This window comes from Festucalex cinctus, chromosome 9 (assembly GCF_051991245.1).
Source record: "Festucalex cinctus isolate MCC-2025b chromosome 9, RoL_Fcin_1.0, whole genome shotgun sequence".
Classification (NCBI taxonomy): domain Eukaryota; kingdom Metazoa; phylum Chordata; class Actinopteri; order Syngnathiformes; family Syngnathidae; genus Festucalex; species Festucalex cinctus.
The window spans coordinates 19,997,603-20,015,853 of NC_135419.1; the positions used below are offsets into that span (position 1 = coordinate 19,997,603).

The 18,251-nt window shown below is 38.6% G+C and overlaps 2 protein-coding genes across 3 annotated transcripts in view; one reads left to right on the plus strand and one right to left on the minus strand.

Moving 5' to 3' along the window:
• fibpa (fibroblast growth factor (acidic) intracellular binding protein a) overlaps positions 1-6,944 on the minus strand; it is a 25,258-nt gene extending 18,314 nt beyond the window's left edge. Inside the window, exons 1-10 of one of the 2 annotated variants that reach the window (XM_077531677.1) lie at positions 6,570-6,944; positions 6,115-6,202; positions 5,700-5,898; positions 4,157-4,283; positions 3,828-3,928; positions 3,516-3,649; positions 2,788-2,896; positions 2,637-2,700; positions 2,134-2,220; positions 1,933-2,030 (exon numbers count right to left, since the gene is read on the minus strand). In XM_077531677.1, the coding sequence (XP_077387803.1) occupies positions 1,933-2,030; positions 2,134-2,220; positions 2,637-2,700; positions 2,788-2,896; positions 3,516-3,649; positions 3,828-3,928; positions 4,157-4,283; positions 5,700-5,898; positions 6,115-6,199 (1,004 nt within the window). In that variant the 5' untranslated portion in view covers positions 6,200-6,202; positions 6,570-6,944. The remainder of the gene's footprint in view (positions 1-1,932; positions 2,031-2,133; positions 2,221-2,636; positions 2,701-2,787; positions 2,897-3,515; positions 3,650-3,827; positions 3,929-4,156; positions 4,284-5,699; positions 5,899-6,114; positions 6,203-6,569) is intronic. The other variant, XM_077531678.1, reaches the window with a different exon arrangement.
• A 2,370-nt stretch (positions 6,945-9,314) lies between these two features.
• Positions 9,315-15,828, plus strand: ccdc85b (coiled-coil domain containing 85B). The gene is made up of 2 exons (XM_077532766.1): positions 9,315-9,971; positions 11,289-15,828. The coding sequence occupies exon 2, from the start codon at positions 11,306-11,308 to the stop codon at positions 11,915-11,917; it is 612 nt and encodes a 203-aa protein (XP_077388892.1). The 5' UTR covers positions 9,315-9,971; positions 11,289-11,305; the 3' UTR covers positions 11,918-15,828.
• Positions 15,829-18,251: the final 2,423 nt, after the last annotated feature.

Genomic DNA, 18,251 nt, shown 5'->3' on the forward strand with positions numbered 1-18,251 from the left:
CATGGGCCATGGGGGGGGTCGGGGGGCAATGAAAGATATCTCAGAAATTTACCCTGCACAATAGAGTGGTTCTACAACGTATACCTTGTGACAGAAAGGCCGCTCGTTCAACTACTTCATCATTTCTTTTTGAGCAAAAAATGTGAGCAACTTGTAGGTGGTCAGTGTTCCAGAGTGGCCAACCTTTTATCTTGCACTGCAAACCAGTTGAAGGAATGAGGGATGAGACGGGCTGACGCACAACTTGATGGCTAAGCGCCAAATGGCAGAGCCAGAGTGTTTATCTGACTTTTGTTTAGCTGACCAAAGTAGTCTTGTTTTAATGGTGGGTCGCCTGGGAGGGGGTTAAGACAAGCCTGGTGGGCTCGTTGCCACAGTTGGATGGCGAAATGGAAGAACTTTTTTAAGCGATTTTTTTTTAATTTATTAATTTTTTATTATTATTTTTTTAATGGGTTTGTATGGCGTTGCCTATAGGCAACAATTCCCAATTTCAAGTTGTGCGCCTTCAGTGTAGTACCATGTTTTGCCACAAGCTTCTGGGGCAGCACTGAGCAAAGATGGTTTGGTTTAAAAACGGTTTAGCTGTACGTGCTGCTGCTCTGTTTACGCTATTGTAGCAGTTGTCTGACTGTTAAGAACAACCGCAACACTGATGCTAATTTCGGTTAACCTGACTTTTATTTTCAGTCATTTTTAAAATACTTAATAGCTTTTCATTTGCTTTTTTTTTTTTTAGGGAGTCAACCCCCCATTTTTCATGTAAAATGTTTATTGTAGGTACATCTCCACGTAAGAATTACTTTTTTTTTTTTTTTTTTTTCTTACTACCATTATGACGGGTATCAATTATTCACAGCTTTTCGCTATTCAGTCTCTACCCCACGCTATTTGCGGGGGTGGACTATACTTTAAAAAGGTACTATTCATATCATTTAATTACAAATGCTACTAAGTAAAATGTTACAATTGTGTTCTGGTAAGTTTAAAGATGTTTAAAATGTGTGGAAGGGCACATCTATTTAAAACGGGATTTATTTATTTTTTTAAATGTACACTGTAATCTCTATACTAGTGTTAATTTTGTCTGCCAGTTTTAAATTTAGTCTTAGTTTTAGTCCAAATTCAGTCACGCCTGTTATTTTTTATCAGTTAGTTAACCTCATCACATTTTTATTTAGTCCATTTTTAGTAGACTATAAATCTAGCATTTTAGTTTTTATTTTAGTCCAAGAAAACCTAATTTTATTTGTCTAGTTTTAGTCAACGAAAACTGTCAATTTAGTCTCGTTTTAGTCAGAACAATCATTTTACCCTTATATTTTTTTTGTCAGCAGATTTATTGAACCTTTTCGAATCATACTATTTCACGTAAAAAATGCTCATCTTTTTGATGAAAAACAACTTAACACACAATTACTGTGGCTACTATGGCTCCATGCTATGAGCCTGTTAGCCAGAATTAGTTAGCAGTCACATTAACATTATTGTTTGAACGTTATAGCCGTTGGATTAATATTAAATTGTAACTATAATTATTTATTTATTTATTTATTTTTTAAACCTTTCACCGTGAATCCATCTCCTGTCTGTCCCATGTGTTTGTGCTGTATGTCACATGACCGTGGCACAGACAGACGTGACAAGATTTTACAAAATCATGTAATTTTCATCTCGTTTTTGTTCATGAACTACAATGTCCATAGATTTTAGTTCATAAAAATGAACTAAGTGAAGGACATTTTTACCTCGTCTTCATTCGTCGACGAAAATGCATACTGATTTAGTCCCACTTATTGTTTATTAATGAGGGTTTTAATCTAGTCTAGTTTTAGTCCGGTGAAAAACATGTTGACAAAATTATTTTTGTTGATGAAATTAACACTATTCTCTACATGACAGTGGGTCTGACACTCATCCCATTATACTCACTTGAAGGTGTCCAGTATGTGCGCCGAGTTGCTGTAGTGAGTCAGGTAGAGCCTCGTATCCGCCGCTGTCCATCGGTCTGAGCGACACGGCTCAATAAACTGAGGGGAGAAGGGAGGTGGTGGTTACATCATGCGGATTCCGTCCTGATTTTGTCCATCCTTGGAAATAAAAACAAAACAACAACAACAAAAACCTACACACCTTCTCCACAAGGTCGATGAAGAAATCACGGACATCTTTGGTGTTGGTTAACTTGGCGGCGATGTTCACAAGGCCTCTGGAAAGATTCTGCCAAGAGGAAAAATGATTCATTTGCATAGCGGAAAGGCCAGGGTTCCACGAGTCAAAATATTTGGAAGTGGAGCAAAACCTTGGAAAGAAATAAAGTCAAGTCGTGCAACAACCCAAAGACAAAAACTTGATCAGTTGATAACGACTGTTACAGAAGCAAACTAGATGTTGATTTGTCAGTCCCAGTTGAAGTTTGTTAGCTTAATGCTAACATAGGCTAACAGTTGACACAAGATGGCACCAAAGCAAAACTTTCATTTTCCAGCGTATATTAGGTTGAATTAAAAATAAATGTGTGAGTGGAAAACAGTGAACATGCAGATGATTATCATGCTTGGAAAAATGAGAATCATTACCATACATGTTCATTGAAAGCATAATAATGAGAACTGTTCTTAACATAAATTTCTCACCTTGAAATTGGCCTCCATCTCAGGAAAAGCTCTCGTTTTCCCCCTGAGAGCTGTGCAGACAAGACTGGAGACAAAAGAAAGAACTTGAGGCCGATCTACTTGGATTTTTTGGATTCACTGTTCAGCAGCAAAGGTGTTTGTTTTGTTCGACCTTTTGTGTTGATCCAGTAGATCCTTGTCGGAGATTAAAATCTTAAGTTCCTTCAGGTCTTGGAGGAATTCTTTGTCCAGATCCACATCCATGTCTTCCACCATGTTATCTAGAATGAATAACTGAGGTTTTATCATTTAGAATTGATTTTATTACCACTAATTAACATGCTATTTAGGAAATATCCATCCATCAATTATCTGAACACAAAATAAATGTTAATTATTTACAATTAATTAAACAGCTACTCCTTTTGTAGATTATTATATATTTAAAACATTGTTATTGACAGGCGGGACATTTCTCTTCCTTTTGGGGGATCCTGGCGACCTCTGGTGGCCAACAGGTAGATGCAGGAACTACTACTAATGTGCCAAAAGGCTTTTGACACCAGCCAAGAGACTTATGTTTGCATTGCCATTTGTTAGGGGGCAGGCTGACTTGGGAAAAAAAATAAAAGATGCTGAGGTCACTTTGAAGTTAATCAAAACAAATACTCAGCTTGTTTATGCAAAAAAAAAAAATATGGGTCACTTGTATCTCAGGGCACCACTGTATAAGAGTGTGTTCACATGGGAAATATTTAGCATTTTAGTTCGGAAATTTGGTTTGTCCTGGATGTGCGTTGAAAGTAAGGCAGCCAATGATAATGCCTTAATGACATTACGCAGTCTCACGTTAATCCAGGGATGCCTTTTATCTCAAGCAAACAGAAATCAGTCTCTCACCAACAGCTCCAACTGTCCAGTTGTTGATAAGCTGCCCGGCGCAGAAAGCAAAATCCTGGAACGTGAGATACTGCAGCTTTCTCTTCCCCGTCTCAAAGCGATTGTTGGCAAAGAACACAATGGCCGCATAATCCCTGAAACGGGCCAAGAAGGCATTTAGCTAGCGCGCCGTTGTTTTCCTTGGCGCCAGTATCCTGGATAACAGGAGTTAGTTAAAAACATCACAGTGCTGTGAAACCAGGCACACACAAAAAAGGAACATTTAGCAATGCTTCAGTTCATAAAGTCAAGGCCTTCGAGGAGGCTCGTTACCTTCCAAGCTTGTCAGAGAGAAGGAAATGCTGACGTATGTTCTCCACTAGAGGGCCCTTTAGCTCTTCCACCACTTTAAAAACGCGCTTGAAGTTGTCAAACTGCAATCATACAAAAAACATATGAAAATTGGACTTCTTAAAAAGGGCTGAAGTTCTTTGCACATTTAAATAAAAGAAAGTTTGACCCCATTTACTAAGACACCTGGGAGTTATTTTGACGTGTGGAAAGAATTGCATAATATGAGGGACATTTTAAACGCCGTGGAATTGTTTTCATCTTCAACAAACGAGTGACAGCAGAGCAAAAGTGATAATTAGCATTTTTACCTGCCGTCTGCAGCTTTTCAGCGTCACACCCGTCTTGGTGCTGATGTCATCCAAGTCTTTCTTGGTTCCTTTTGAGAGTTTCTTGCCCAGGACTTCGCGCACAAATGCGGCATCAAAGTCGTAGTATCTTAAATTAGGAAACAAAAAAAAGAGAGGCTAAAGTTAGACTGAACCACATCATAGAAACAAAAATAAAGGGAGCAATATTAACTAAAAAAAAAAAAAAAGAAGAAAAAAAAAGGACAAAGCAATTGTAAATTCCTCAAAACAAAATGTTCATAAATGAGGCACAATAAAAACATACAGCAGAAATTAAACGCCCCAAAAGCTTGGATTGCTAGCTATTTTTTGTAATAAATAAATAACAAGGTGCCCTCAATTTATGACAGGGTTACAGTCCTATGGTGCCAAATGACAAACTTGTACACAAGTTGGAACATGCCCAATCTATCACTAACCTATGCTAGCGCTAGCGCAGTAGTAAAACCATAATTCCATAAATATAAATCACAAACAAATGAAAAAAATAAGTACAGCTGCAAGGGCGGCACGGTAGATGAGTGGTTAGCACGTCCGCCTCCCAGTTCTGAGGACTCGGGTTCGAGTCCAGGCTCCGGCCTTCCTGGGTGGAGTTTGCATGTTCTCCCCGTGCCCACGTGGGTCTTCTCCGGGTACTCCGGTCTCCTCCCACATTCCAAAGACATGCATGGCAGGTTAATTGGGCGCTCTGAATTGTCCATAGGTGTGTTTGTGAGTGTGGATGGGTGTTCGTCTCTGTGTGCCCTCCGATTGGCTGGCAACCAGTGCAGGGTGTACCCGACCTACTGCCCAAAGCCAGCTGAGATAGGCTCCAGCACCCCCCGCGACCCTTGTGAGGATAAAACAGTCAAGAAAATGGATGGATGGATACAGCTGTAAGTGAGCATGCATTCTCATGTCACGTGACCAGGTATCATTACACTACTATGCTTGAAACGTCAATGACGCCATGTAGGCATCTAAAAATGCCACAAAAGTGTGGAACGTTGCTTATTGTGTCCAAAAGAATGAACAGCCTCAACTAAAAGTCTTATGAGAGAAAGATTCCAGAATAATCCGACATGTAATTGTTTTGTTTTGTTAAATGTATCCTCCATTATTCATTGAAAATCTGTATTTGCTACTTTTGTGTTCAGGGCAAAACTCTGAGTAATCTAAATTTATTGACAGGCCATTGCTCTGCCGAATGAAAAGTAGTACTTTGCTGCCATCTTTTGGCATCTATAGGCAATAAACTTTGCAGGAGGGTGTCCATTAGTCACAGATTTCTGTTAGTTGTGGCAGGGCTTGCTATCCATTTTGCATTTAAGCGTATTTCAAAAATTATTTATAGTAATTATGACATCACTGCTGCTGTGCTTTGTCCCAAATGAGCGCTTGAACAGATTGTGTTTGCCTTTGAGGGTCCATTGTAATTTGTTGAATGAATATCAAAAGTTATTCGAAGCTCACACTGCAACATTACTTAAAAAAGCAACATGTTCAAAAGGGAAAAGCGCGTCACCGCTCGATGAGCATGGCTTGTCGATGAGGCGGGATCTGGAAGAGCAGCTGATTGGCCAGTTTGGACGGACTGTGCAGCAAGCGCTCACACATCTGGAAAGTTCGATACTGGTCCATGGTGTCACTCAGCAGCACATCCGCGCTCGCCTCGCACTCGTCCAGCACACCGCCCTCCATTCGGACCTTCACCGCATCGTTTACTGGTCCGGAGAACAAATACGGTTCATTCAGACGTGTTTAACAAACATAGTCCCATTTGAAACTGACTTTTTAAATGTTTGCAAACAAATTGTTGTGTGTCTGGAACATGCCAGGTTCTGTGTTAAATTCTGCATGCGAGTTTTGCCTTACTATGTGATTAAAATATAATGAATAAGCATAACATCCTTAAAAATGAACAGTATGACATACATTACCTGTATATCCATCCAACCAGAGCTGATAAACCTCCTCGTCCATGATAGTGGTGTTACCCACAAACACATCCAGCTCCACAGCCATCAGCTTCAAGACCAATTGTTAACAAACATCAAGATTAAGTCATACAAAGCTGGGGTTTGCATAATTAAATTGCAGCAACCTGAATTAGACTGACTGGATGGATGGAAAAATAAACGTTGAATGCTGTTTGGGTAATATTTACTGTTGCCCCTGTAAGCAACACATAATTTAAAAATATGCATGCTCTGTGTTAAAAATTAATTTATTAAAGACTGTCAGAGAGATCAGCGTTCACTTCCCTCAGTTGTGAGCAAAGTTATACTTTCAGACTGTCCCTGAAGGTAACACCTGCCTCAGTTATGGATGATTTCCTCGTATAAGTGCTTCGATAACTTAGATTTATATGTTTTAAGCTCCAATAACGCCTTACCTTTTGTTTAGTTTCCTCCCAAACCCGATCAGGCAACAAAATCCAGTGACATGTTTTCGTGCATTCTCTTCACTTAGCCTGCTAGTATGTGCTAGCTTGTCGTGCTAGCTTGTCGTGCTAGCTTGTCGTGCTAGCTCGTAGCAAGTACGTCGCGTCGTGAAACAAACACAGTAAACACGCATTCACTCTGACCAAAAATAAATAACTAAACGAACGAGAATACAACGGAAGTGTGCTGTGAGGTCATAAGCTTCAGTCTTTTTAAAGCTTTCACATTGCGCGAGTGTGTGAGAAAACTGAGAATTCTGCTATGTGAAGAACTGTCAACAGCAGCCGTCTCACACGCCCACTTCCGGGGTACGTCACCGGAAGTAGTGCGCACTTGACGCTGCACTTCGACGACGTACGTAACGTAACCAGTCTGGTTCGTTCATGACATAATGCGCCTACCGCGTTACAAATATAGCATTTGTGTTCAAATCGTTCGCTATTTCCTTACATAATACACAAAGTACTTTACATAATCGTGTTTACTCCCGCGCTTTAAAATAAATAAATAAATCATATCGCATCTGTGCAAATATGTTCCACACAGTTGTCAGACACAAGAGTTCATTTTTCATGGTTTGTGCATGGATGTGTTTGTCATTGCAGGACTTAAACTGATCCTGCACAAACTATGTAATGTACGTACGTTATGAGCACAAGTTAAATGCAGAGAGAGATCTATGACTACTAACGTGCACGCATATATCTGTTACTGTTAAGTCTGTCTGTTTGGTTGGTTGGTTGGTTGGTTGGTTGGTTTATCGTTAACTTGCAGCTATCTCAGACTGGAGTTAGTTAGACCTTAAATGAAATATGTAGCCTCACTAATAGTTAGAAAGACATTGTTCATATCGACTATGTTAATTCTGAATGGTCAAACTTAACTTTTAATTTGCTTGCTAGTAACAGTCGCTTATATAGCTAACACATGGATTCATGCACGTTATTGATGCTATATTTTGTCTTGTGTTGTTAGTGCAACCGAGCAACTGAATCAACCAAACGACTAAATATACATAAAATTGACTTTAAATGTGAACTTTTTTTCCCGCTGCTTTGATAAAGGGTTGAATTTGAGAAAGAGATGAGCCACAAAGGGGAGCAGCTGAACTTTTAAAATGTTGAATCCACTAAAAACGTCCAGCTTGCCTCCGCAATGGATGCCTGACATCGGCAGATTTGCCTATTAATTATTTCCTACTTTCTTAAAATATACCAGACCACATCTGCTCTTGCTTGAGCTTACTGCATGAAATACACAATCTGCTCCCCACGCTGGCGATTAATCTCAATAAATCCCCATAAATCCCTGGTTGCACCCTCCCTTTTTTCTGCGTTTCTGCATGTGTCCTTCAGCGTAACTACATGGGGATGGGAGGCGACGAGGGTGGGGCGTATCCTCTTCAAACCACCCCCCACTGTACATTTATTTTTTGGGTAGTTGTAAACTCACATGACACTCTGATGCCGTCACCATTGGGTTAACACCCCGCATTGTCCTGGTCTCTATGCAACAATAGAGGTGGGACGCAGGGGCGGAAGGATGTCTGTGTGAATGCCTCAGCACAAAGCTATTGAGGAGGGACGGGTGGAAGGGGTTGAGGTGGGGGCCTACAGACATGCACTCACACACAAAACATAACGGGCATGTCGCTTGCTGTTGGTGTCATCCTGCAGGAAATATCCCAGTGGAAGAAGTGCTATGCTTTCCCTGGCATTCTGAGAATTTTATTGGGATTTTTACTGCATGGTTTCCAGTCAAAATCTGTCAACAAGAGAAAGAAACTCAACGCATGATTTATTGTTGAATAAGGACAGCGACATTCTGATCATTTCTCATGATTATTCATGATGTTTTCAAAATAAGAGATCCAACTGGAGTGACTTAATAGGGCGAGATCACAAATATTTATGATTATCCCCTCAAGGAAGGCAGAGAAAGAAACCTTCATACATATTTAGTTTTTAAATAACAACGTCTGGATTTCAATGGATATGTGTGATTAATTATTCATATGTATTTCCAAAATGAGAGGTCTCCTGGGAGTAATGGGGAGAGATCACAAATATTTATGATTATCTGTGCAGGAGCTGATTGTTATGACTCCATTGCAGAAGATTTCTGGTAGAATTTCAAAATAAAACAATTGTATGTGCGAAACTAAATCACGTGATCAATTGGAAATACACTGCCTCTACTATACACAATTATCATAACTCATTTGTTTTAAAGTCGCATTAATGTATTCCATATTTGTGATATCCATCTTATGGCCCATGTACTCAGTATGTGCTTAGTCGTAATATAACTGGTACTTCCATGCACAAATCTGTGTACATGGTTAAAAACACACGCACTTAGTTCTTAAAATGAAACAATTGTATTTAATTGTAATGTTGATAAAATAATGTTCAATGCATAATTTGATCATGTACTTTGAACTCGATGAAATAGGTATGCATTGCCATCGATTTTAGCACATTGACTGTTATGAATTCTCGTGGTTTAAAATTGTAATTTTCGTCACACCTGAATTAAGATATTGAATAGATGCTTTTTTATTATTTATTTTTACTGTTATCTGGTAGCCCGAAAGTGTCCATGTGAGTGGGAGTGCTTAACTTGCAAGACAGTATTTTTCCTTTGAGCACTTATTTTGAAAACTCCGCCCATCTGCTTCCGGTGACTGCGTGTGTCTTGATGCCGTGTAGCCGCTAGCGGAGAATCCCAACCGTGAAAGTGTCTTGTGGAGGCGAACATTGTTGTGCTCAATGTCCAGCCCAATAATGGCCGCAAGCGGCGTTACGCCGACCAAAACGGACTCTTTTGTAAGCCTTCTACTTTTTTACGCCTCCCACGCCTGATAAAAAAAATGAAGTGTTTGTGAGAAGAAGCCGCTGCTTTTTCACTGAAGTGGAGATATACCGAAGAGAGAGTCCATTGAGCTCGGAGTCCAATCCGGATGGCGAGTGGCGATCAACGCGATACAAACACAACATCCAGCATCTGTGTTGTGCATCTTTATCTGATGGATTAAAAAAAAAAAAAAAAACGTAAAAGGCAGCGGTGGATGGAGGGAGCCATTTTTGCAAGCTGCTACCTTGAAAATAAAATCATCCTCCTCATCTTCGGGGGGAGGTGAAAAAAAAGCACAGTGGCCGTTCCCTTGCTCGCGGAGGCCTGTTTTGCAGCTGCTTTTGATGATTTTTTTTTTGGAACGACAGACAGACACATCATAATCGAGCACAAAATCTTGTTGTTGTGATGTTTGCACCAAGAAGACACACTGGATAAGGGAGTTCGGTTTGTGAACAGATTGCATCCTCTTGATCTGCACTTTCTTATTTTCTCAGGTACGGTACAGTCAACACCCGCGTGTTTAACTATTACTTTTTTAAGTGTTTTTTTTTTTTAAATATAATGGCGGAGCATAGCCTTCCATTATTTACAGAAAAATTTACGTACTTGTTATTTGTGTTTTTTTCCCGCACATAATACAGATGATGGTTTCCCCTTAAAAAAGAGAGAAAATCATAAAAAACAAAAAAAAACAAAAAAACAGCATTAACAAAAACAATGAATAGGTGACTAACAATTTTTCTAATAAAAGTTTGCCATGTCTTGAGCAAAAAAACAAAACAGCAAATAGTGGTGGGTGGATAAAAAAAAAAAAGTAAGCTATTTGTAATGACTGTGATCACAAAAATAGGGACTAGCATCTTGAACTATACTGAAGTGAGATGCGAGTCTTAATTTAGACAAATGTAGTGCTCTGGCGGCATCATAGTGCCAAGTAGCTAATGAACAACCACACATAGTCATGTTTTTTTGTGGGTGCACTCTTATACACTTATAAAATCACATATACAGTGTTTTTGTGCTCAGAAAAAATAGCTGCTATCTTAGTGCCAAGGAACTATGTTGAAGTGAGTTGCAGAAGTTATTTATGACTGAAGTAGTGCTTTGGCACCATCTTGTGGTCTTTTGGTGTCCAGGAACTGCAGTTGAGTTCGTTCAAGTTGCATTACTGTCACTCACTTTTGAGTCGTCAAAACGAAACATTCAGAAGATATTTGCAGGTTACATTCTTCCTATTCCACAACTGTCATTTCAGATATCGACAAAATCATTCTGACTAGTTATGATGCCAGTTCAAGATACCTTCAAGTCACCTCAATTTACAGTTTTCACTACCAGTCGAAGCATCTATGAAAATTTAAATTAGTTCCCTTTTTTTTTTTTTTTTTTGAATCTATTATCGCCATTTGGATTCTTCAAAATGGCCGATGCTGATATTCGTCAAAGATGCTGAATATCGGCCCAGCCAACATAGCTGTTAAATGTTGAATCCGCTCGCCAATAGGGATGTAATGATATCCAAAGGGCACGATACGATACGATATCACAATATGAAGGTCGCGATACGATAATTATCACAATATTGTGGGGAGGTTTGCAATACAAAAAAAGGTCACATTATTGAAAAAAAATAAAAGAAAAAAATAAATAAAAAGAGCTCACACGATATCGTCGTTATTTACACGACCTAACATGACTTCATGATTGTATACATGCTAAATGCTAAATCTTAAAATCAGTCCAATCAATCCAAACGTGATACTTACAAATAAAAGTGTCTTGACTTTTGTTTTGCCTTGGCTCGCCAAAAGGGTCGAATTCCGAGACGATGATGAGCGGCGACGGGGATCTCCTTCTGACGCGCGAGCTGTCCAAGATGTCCGACGAGGACCTGCTGGCGTGCTCCAAGGAGGAGCTGCTGAGCCGCCTGCGCAAGGAGGAGTCGGACAAGATCTCGGCGCTGGTCCAGCGGGGGCGTCTCATCAAGGAGGTCAACAAGCAGCTGCAAGGCCACCTGCTGGAGATCCGCGAGCTCAAGGTGATCAACCAGCGTCTGCAGGAGGAGAACGCCGAGCTGCGCGACCTCTGCTGCTTCCTGGACGACGACCGGCTCAAAGTGAAGAAGCTGGCGCGCGAGTGGCAGCACTTTGGCCACCACGCCGCCAAGGTGATGCGCGAGGACCTGGGCGGATACCTGAAGAAGCTGGCCGAGCTGGAGCGCAGCCAGGACGGCTTGGTCAAGGAGAACCTGGACCTGAAGGAGCTGTGCCTGGTCCTGGAGGAGGAGTGCGTCGGCCGGAGCGACTCCAGCCCCGCCGGATCTACCGAGCTGGCCTTGCCGTCGTGCATGGTGGCCCGGGACCTGGGCGACGGAAGCTCCAGCACGGGGAGCGTGGGCAGTCCGGACCAGCTCCACCTGGTCTGCTCGCCCGATGACTGAGTGACGCCGTGTCGACAAAAAGGGCTTGGAAAATGGACGCTGAGGGCTAGACACAAAGGGCTGCGTTCGGAATCGTTTGACTGCCAAATGTTGTCATAGAAAAAACAAACTCCGACAGTGCCGGCCGATTTAGAGCATTTTCACTCAAGGCAAATAGAATATTGTCCACTATGACTACAGGAACAAGGTGGATGCCATATGACAGATTGGATTCCATTCTTTAATTAGAGGGGGAAAAAAAAGTGCGTTTACTTATACCGTTCTTACGACGGCGTATTGGGCCAAATATATATTAAAGTGGCAAATTTGCGAGAAAAAACTCGTAAATTTGCGCGAAAAAAAATCGTAAATTTACGAGTCAGAAAGTGGCAAATTTGTGACTTTCAAAAGTGGCAAATTTGCGACTTTCAAAAGTGGTAAATTTGTGTCTTTATAAAGTGGAAAATTTGACACTTTATTAAGTGGCAAATTTGTGAGAAAAAAAACTTGTAAATTTGCGAATTTAGATCGTGGCAAATTTGTGACTTTCTAAAAGTGGCAAATTTGACACTTTCTAAACTCGCAAATTTGACACTTAAAGTGTCAATTAAAGTGGCAAATTTGTGAGAAAAAAACTTGTAAATTTGCGAATTTAGATCGTGGCAAATTTGTGACTTTCTAAAAGTGGCAAATTTACAAGAAAAAACTCGTAAATTTGCGACTTTTTTAAGTTGCAAATTTGACACTTTCTAAACTCGCAAATTTGACACTTAAAGTGTCAATTAAAGTGTCAAATTTGCGAGAAAAAAAACTTTAAATTTGCGAGTTTATAAAGTGTCAGATTTGCAAGAAAAAAACTCTGACAGTTACGAGAAATACACGTAGCGACCGAAACGTCTCGGTGCAAACGTTCAAGTAGTACGCTACGTGTATTTCTTGTAAGTTTCTGAGTTTTTTTCCTCGCAAATCTGACACTTTATAAACTTGCAAATTTGCCACTTTATAAACTCGCACATTTGCCACTTTAGAAAGTCACAAATTTGCCACTTTCTAAACTCACAAATCTTAGGTGTTTTTTTTTGGCATATTGCCCCCACCTTCTCAAAAAATATATTTATACATGGCCCTAATATGCCATCTTAGAATGCGCCATCTTAGATTGTTCCTAAAAAGTCTGCTAAAAAAATATATATATATATATATATATATATATATATATATATATATATACGAACGATTCAAGTGAAAAAAAGTCAAGAATCATTTGACATTTCTGACTCACTATTATGAAATAAGGATTTATTTTGATGTATTTCGCAAAATACATGATGAAATCCCATAAATACCAAAGTCTGCTAGCTTACTACTAACATAGAATGGGAAATGCCATAGGCGGGCTAACTGATTATTTTATTTTGGGGAATACACTTTTTGGAAGTTTATCCCAGTTTTTTTCAAGAATGTTTTGGGTTCAACAAAAAAAAAAATATATTATTTTTTTCCATTTGGGGAAAAACTGTAAAACCTTGACGTGGCGAGGGTTCGATTCCGAGTGCAGCCAAGTTGTTCCATTCAACTCCGTGAGCCTTTTTGAATGCTGCAAGACTCGCCGTGTGCCACATCGTTGACCTTTTTCAGGACTTTTTCACACAAATTTCTTGATACTGTAGGTTTACATCCATTTTACAGGTTTTCTAATGACTCTTCTGCCCAAATCCTTTTTTTCAGTGGTTTGTTGTTTAGAAAAAGAACACAAAAAAAAGGAAGTAATGGGACCAAAAAGTGGGTCACGTTGATGTATGTCATGCACTGGACGAGAGTTGCAAAGCGGTGGGAAATTTACAAGAAATTTCCGGGAAGTTACAATGGGAAATTTTCCATGGAAATTTATGGGAATTGATATTTGAGATTAAATTATTTATTTATTTATTTTCTGCCATGCTAAATTGCCCAGAAACGAGGGAATTACATTACCTTAATTACTCAATTTTTATTTATTTTTTTATTAACTAGAACAGCAATATTGATGTTCAGGCCTCAATTTTTTTTTGAATTACTTGTAACAAAAATTTGATTTATGGTAAAATATCAACCTGCAACTATATTTAAGTTAATTCACTCAGAAGGCTCTCTTCTCCCCACAAGAAAAAAAAAATTTCTAGCATTTTCTGTTCTATCAATCAGTTGTAACATGGGTTGGTTTCCCTCAAAACACTTTCTTCACAATAAGACACCAAAAACAAAACTGAGAAATTGATTTTTGATGACAAAATAATTTCATTTGAACATCACTGCCATTCGCCATTACCTCTGTGAACTGCATTATAATTGCACAATTTGCGACTCATTCTCTGTTGATACCATACAAAATTCTGTTTGGAGTGTGAACTCAAGCTTGTCCGGATTATGTCGGCTTTTTTCACCGTCATGCTAGACGTGAGAAGTCCAGTTTCACCTCCCAATCTAATCTTCTACCCAAAGTCTGTGCAAAACGATGCAAACTCATTCGTCAACATCAGGATAACAAATATAAACGTCTATGGCAGTGAATGAGTTTTGAGCCAAATTTTCAATGTTATGCTTGATTCCTATAAATTGCTCTGTGGAAAATTACCTGGAATTTGCAAGCCGACACTGAACTAGCCGACACTGGTAGAAAAAAAACAAAACAAAACAAAAAAAACATCTAAAGAGCCTTTTTTTTTTTCTATTGCACTGGACATCGCAACGGTTGGTCTGAAGATCAACTTCAATCCAGTTTTGAGCCATATTTAGTTGGAGGAATCAACCCCTCATAAGCACTGAAGCGGCGTCGGAGGTTGTGAAAATTTTGCCAAGGGCGCCCAAGCACGTTTTGTGCACTCTCCGCCTCAGGACCAGGATGTGGGCGCCATACAACGACGGCGCGTTGGCATGACGCCCCTTTCAGGTTTTACGGCGGCCAGCGAGCGAGCGTCGATGTCCTCGGACTCACGCCAACACTTTTTTCAAATCAACTGGAAAGGCTTTGTATCAAACTGGACGAAGAAGAAGAGCAACAAGTGGGAACGCTTTGGATTCTTCATCGCTCGAATGCATTTTGACTTGATGTTCACTTAAGACACAGCACAGACTTTGAGTTGCATCTTCTCTCTATGCTTTGTATTTACAAAACCCTGTAACATTAAGGAGAGTTTACAATACTCACAAAAAGTTTGAGGATTCAGGAGGGAAATTTCAAGAGGAAAATAAAAATAAAATTTCACCGTTACTGGCTAACGTATGTTAAAATCAAACAAAAAATAAATCAATTTAGAACTGCCTAAATGTATTTATAATGGAAAAAATGTAGCATGTTGAACTAAATTTAGAGTTAAAAAAAAAGAAAAGTTTTTTGCTTTGGTCAATGTTAAAAAAAAGATTTTTGTGAAATAAATTTAACTAAAGAAAATAGATTATGATAAAAAAAAATTCAGAGTATTTTTTTATTTTGTCAGTGTTAAAATTAAGTTAAAAATATTTTTATCAATACTTAAATCAGTTTGAACTTTGAAGAAATGTTTGTCAGTGTTTATATAAACAGAATTTTAAAAGATTGGTTACGTGAATGTTAAAATAAATAAATTATATTAAAAAAGACTTCATGTGAAAATAAATTCAGAGTGACAAAAGAAAGAACCCCTCTTTTTTTTATTTTAAAATCAATTATGGTTAAAAAATAAATAAAAAAAAAGGATTGTTGTTCAAGTAAATTCAGTGTAAAGTTTAGATTTTTTTTGGTCAATTTTAAAATACAGTCTGAATTATTCAAAATGTTTTCGAAAATAAATTATAGCATAATTTACATGTTCAAAATTATAATACTATATTGATAATATACTATTTATTTTCAAAGATGTTTTTGAAAATAAAATATAGTATCATAATTTACATGTTCAAAACTGATACTATATTTTACTTTCGAAAACATTTTTAAGAATTCAGAATGGATTTTAAAAGTGACCAAAAAAAATCTAAACTTTACTCTGAATTTATTATATATATTTAAATATTTGTGTTAAATTCAGAGTAAAGTTTAGAAGTTTAGATTTGTCAATTTTAAAATTGACAACAAATCTAAACTTTACTCTGAATTATATATATATATATATATATATATATATATATATATATATATATATATATATATATATATATATATATATATATATATATATATTTTACAAAAATATTTGTTAAATTCAGAGTAAAGTTTAGATTTTGTTGTCAATTTTAAAACACATTTTGAATTCTTAGGGTTTTTTTTTCCTCATTTATTTATTTAAAGTAATTTGGCCTTCAGTAAACTTTTCTTGTGCATACAAGTCAAGGTCTTTCTTTTCAAATGTATTTCTAAAGACTTCGATGCCTTCCTGTGTCTCTTCCAGTCTCTGTTGCAACCTGCTGATGACATTCTTCTCGCTTTCTTTGCATTTAACATTGCAACAGGGAGACTGGAAAACATCACAGAAAAGCACATGCAGGAACGTTGAATATCCCAAACTTTTTGTGAGTACACACTGTATATCTTTGAGTCGTCTTTTTTTCCTCTTGATTTGTATCTGTATTACGTGGCATTGCAAACCCTTTTCGGTTGAACGATCCCATCGGACCATGCGCGGGATTGAGCGATGTTTTATGGGCTGGGCTGTGTGCTCATAGTGCGTTGAAGAGCTTTAAATACAGTCCTATGACACTTTGCCGCCGCGCTGTGCTGTCCTTTCTTTTGTGTGAAACGCACGAGTACACCACACACACACATGATTGATTTGTGCACGTGTGCTGTGTTGACCTCTTGCCCCGGGCAAGAAGGACTCCGGAAAACAAATCACTTGATTAGCAACACCGAAAGCAAACCAAAAAATAAATAAAAAATCACATTCCCAATGACCAATCTTATAAAAGCACCTGCATCCTAACCAAAAGTAACTTTGGTAGAAGCTAAATTGCCATTTATAAATCTTAATCTGACTAAATTAATTTTCTGTATTCTAAGTACTGTATTAGATAAAAATTGAGGTGTTAGAATTTTATTGTAGCTTACAATAAAAGAGTAGTTTTCTAGTTTTTTACTCCAATTACCACCTCAAAAAAAATTGTTCTCCAAATACTATCATTAATAATAAATAATCAAAGGTAGTAGGCCTACCATTAAGGGGGAAATTTTATTTGTAAAAGTAAATTTAATATTACCACAATTTGAGAATCACTGCAGTAAAGGATAATATCCCAAATCGGATAAATGTACTGTATTGCAAAACAATAACAACAACAAAAACTGCCACGCTGCGATTGGTTGGCAACCAGTCCAGGGTGTCCCCCGCCTACTGCCCAGAGCCAGCTGAGATAGGCGCCAGCAGCCCCCGCGACCCTTGTGAGGAATAAGCGGTCAAGAAAATGGATGGATGGATGGAAAAACTGCCACGCTTGAAGGGAGCTTCCAGTGTCTGTGTCAGACGTGATTGGGCAGCCAGATCGTATCGGGTTCGCCTAAAGAACACGTCCCGCTACAGGATTGGCTGGAAATGATCCAGTTGACTCAAACGTTGGAAAGAAAATATTAATGATGTAATTTAAATAACAAAATGTACGGACTGAAATTGTAAAAATGTAAATAAACCTAAGAATAAAAACGCAAAATATATTTAATAAATAAAACAGATTGACGAAATGATAAATACGCAAAATAATTGTCTCGAATGTGACAAATATTGTCAGTTTAGATTGTTTAAGGCGCAGTCTGCCGGTTTCACTCAGGAAAATGTACTTTAAATACAGGATTTAAACAAACAAACTACTTCTCAATTTACAGATCTGGGCTTTTCTTCGCGTTTGGGGGTGATTTTGTCCTAAACCCCCACACCCCCAGCCTGTATTTTGCCATTTTATGTTTGTTTTGGAAACAGCGGGACGTTTCTGTGGAAAGGCAGTGTTTACACCCTTCCAGGCAATCGCAGAGCGGGGGGGGTGGCATGTCGCAAACGGGGCCGGGCGAACGTGTCAGCTGCGTGACGTCACTCCCGCGACAATTTAAAAGCACGCACGAAAATTTTTTTCCTTCACTCATTCACTCACGTAAACTTCTGTGAGTGAGTGAGTGAGTGAGTGAGTGAGTGAGTGAGTGAGTGAGTGAGTGAGTGAGTGAGTGAGTGAGTGAGAAAAAAATAAAATAAACCGTGCGTGCTTTCAAATTGCCGTGGGAGTGACGTCACACAGCTGACACGTTCGCCCGGCACCGTTTGCGACACGCACCCCACCATTCTGCGATTGCCTGGAGGGGTGTAAACACTTTCTTTCAACAGAAATGTCCCGCTGTTTACAAAACAAACACAAAATG

What these genes read in the sequence shown, in the direction of transcription:
- ccdc85b (XM_077532766.1), top strand. Translation starts at nt 11,306, where the DNA reads ATGATGAGCGGCGACGGGGATCTCCTTCTGACGCGCGAGCTGTCCAAG.